The sequence below is a fragment of the Nematolebias whitei genome, chromosome 15, assembly GCF_014905685.2.
Source record: "Nematolebias whitei isolate Nwh7 chromosome 15, NemWhi1, whole genome shotgun sequence".
NCBI classification, from domain to species: Eukaryota; Metazoa; Chordata; class Actinopteri; order Cyprinodontiformes; family Rivulidae; genus Nematolebias; species Nematolebias whitei.
The window spans coordinates 19,375,713-19,376,879 of record NC_056512.1 but is presented as its reverse complement, the minus strand read 5'-3'; the positions used below and the strand labels follow the sequence as shown (position 1 = coordinate 19,376,879).

Genomic DNA, 1,167 nt, shown 5'->3' with positions numbered 1-1,167 from the left:
TTTTTTTCTTCCTGTTGTAGATATCTTTTTGATAAACTGCAGCTTGAAGAATCAGTTTAATTAATAAATGACTGACTAGCTAAACAAAGTCAGCTGCTGCCATCTTAAAACTGCTCCAGTCTCAATAAATTTAAAGCGGTCCATACAAACACTATTTTGTCAACATTATGTTGCTGTCAGGTTAACAATACAAAGTTATTTGCATTAATTTTTTATTTTATTTTCATGAGCAGCAGCTAGCTGTTTGCATATCCAGCAGGAAGTAAATACACTTTTTACTGGAATAACAGAGTTATGTGAGGCATAAAGGGTTATAAAATAATGTTTGCTTGAACCAACCATCTTTTGACGTTGGTGCTGTTCATTTTAGTTGTCAGCTCGAACCTGAGGCTGTTCAAAGAGTTATGTAGAACAGGTAGGATACCAACTGTTCACAACCTTTTCTCAGAATCTCACTTTTAAAATGGCCTACTTAGGAGTTATAAAAAATAACAGATTTTGAAGCCAACATCCTACACTTGGCAAAGCACAGAACTTTGACTCTCATTAGCTGCTGCGTAGTGAAACCCACAGAGACCAAAAGTAGCTAATGAATGTAAAACTGAAGCTCTTGCAGGGTCAGTAGGAGTGTTATCCTGCTTCTACTTGATGATGCATCATGTTGGTACAGTCTGATTCCATCTGTCTCCGCAGGTGTGAGGGCTTTCTGAAGCGCGTGGCATGTTTTTACCGCTGCTCCCCTGATGCTTCCCGCTGGCCTCATCCTCACCGCCGCTCATACATCCAGGCTGTGCCGCTCTGCCACAGCTTCTGCCGTGATTGGTGAGGCTGCCAAACACGCTGCCGAGCTAAGCTAAATCAAAATCAGTATCTGTCCCTGTTCACATTTAGGACTGTCAAGAGAAAGATTACTGTCTTGTCTAAGAACAACACCGTTGTGCACTAAGATAAAATGCCCAATAAAACAAATGTAAAACTGTATCAAACAGGTAAGACAACACTCATAATAACTTATGTACGATGGGGCATTTGTGTAAGGAAGTTGGATTTAAAATGATTGAAATATACCCATTTTTTATTTTATGATCACACACAATATATTCCTGGAAGTACGCAAGGACAAACTGTTCACATGTACAGAGAATTTATAGTTTCTCATCTAAATTA

The 1,167-nt window shown here is 38.9% G+C and overlaps 1 protein-coding gene across 1 annotated transcript in view; it reads left to right on the top strand.

Annotated features, from left to right (window-relative positions):
* rtbdn (retbindin) overlaps positions 1 to 1,167 on the top strand; it is a gene marked incomplete at its 5' end in the record, with an annotated part of 12,215 nt that overhangs the window by 591 nt on the left and 10,457 nt on the right. The window contains 1 exon segment of the mRNA XM_037689444.1: positions 694 to 822. Coding sequence (XP_037545372.1) covers positions 694 to 822 — 129 coding nt within the window.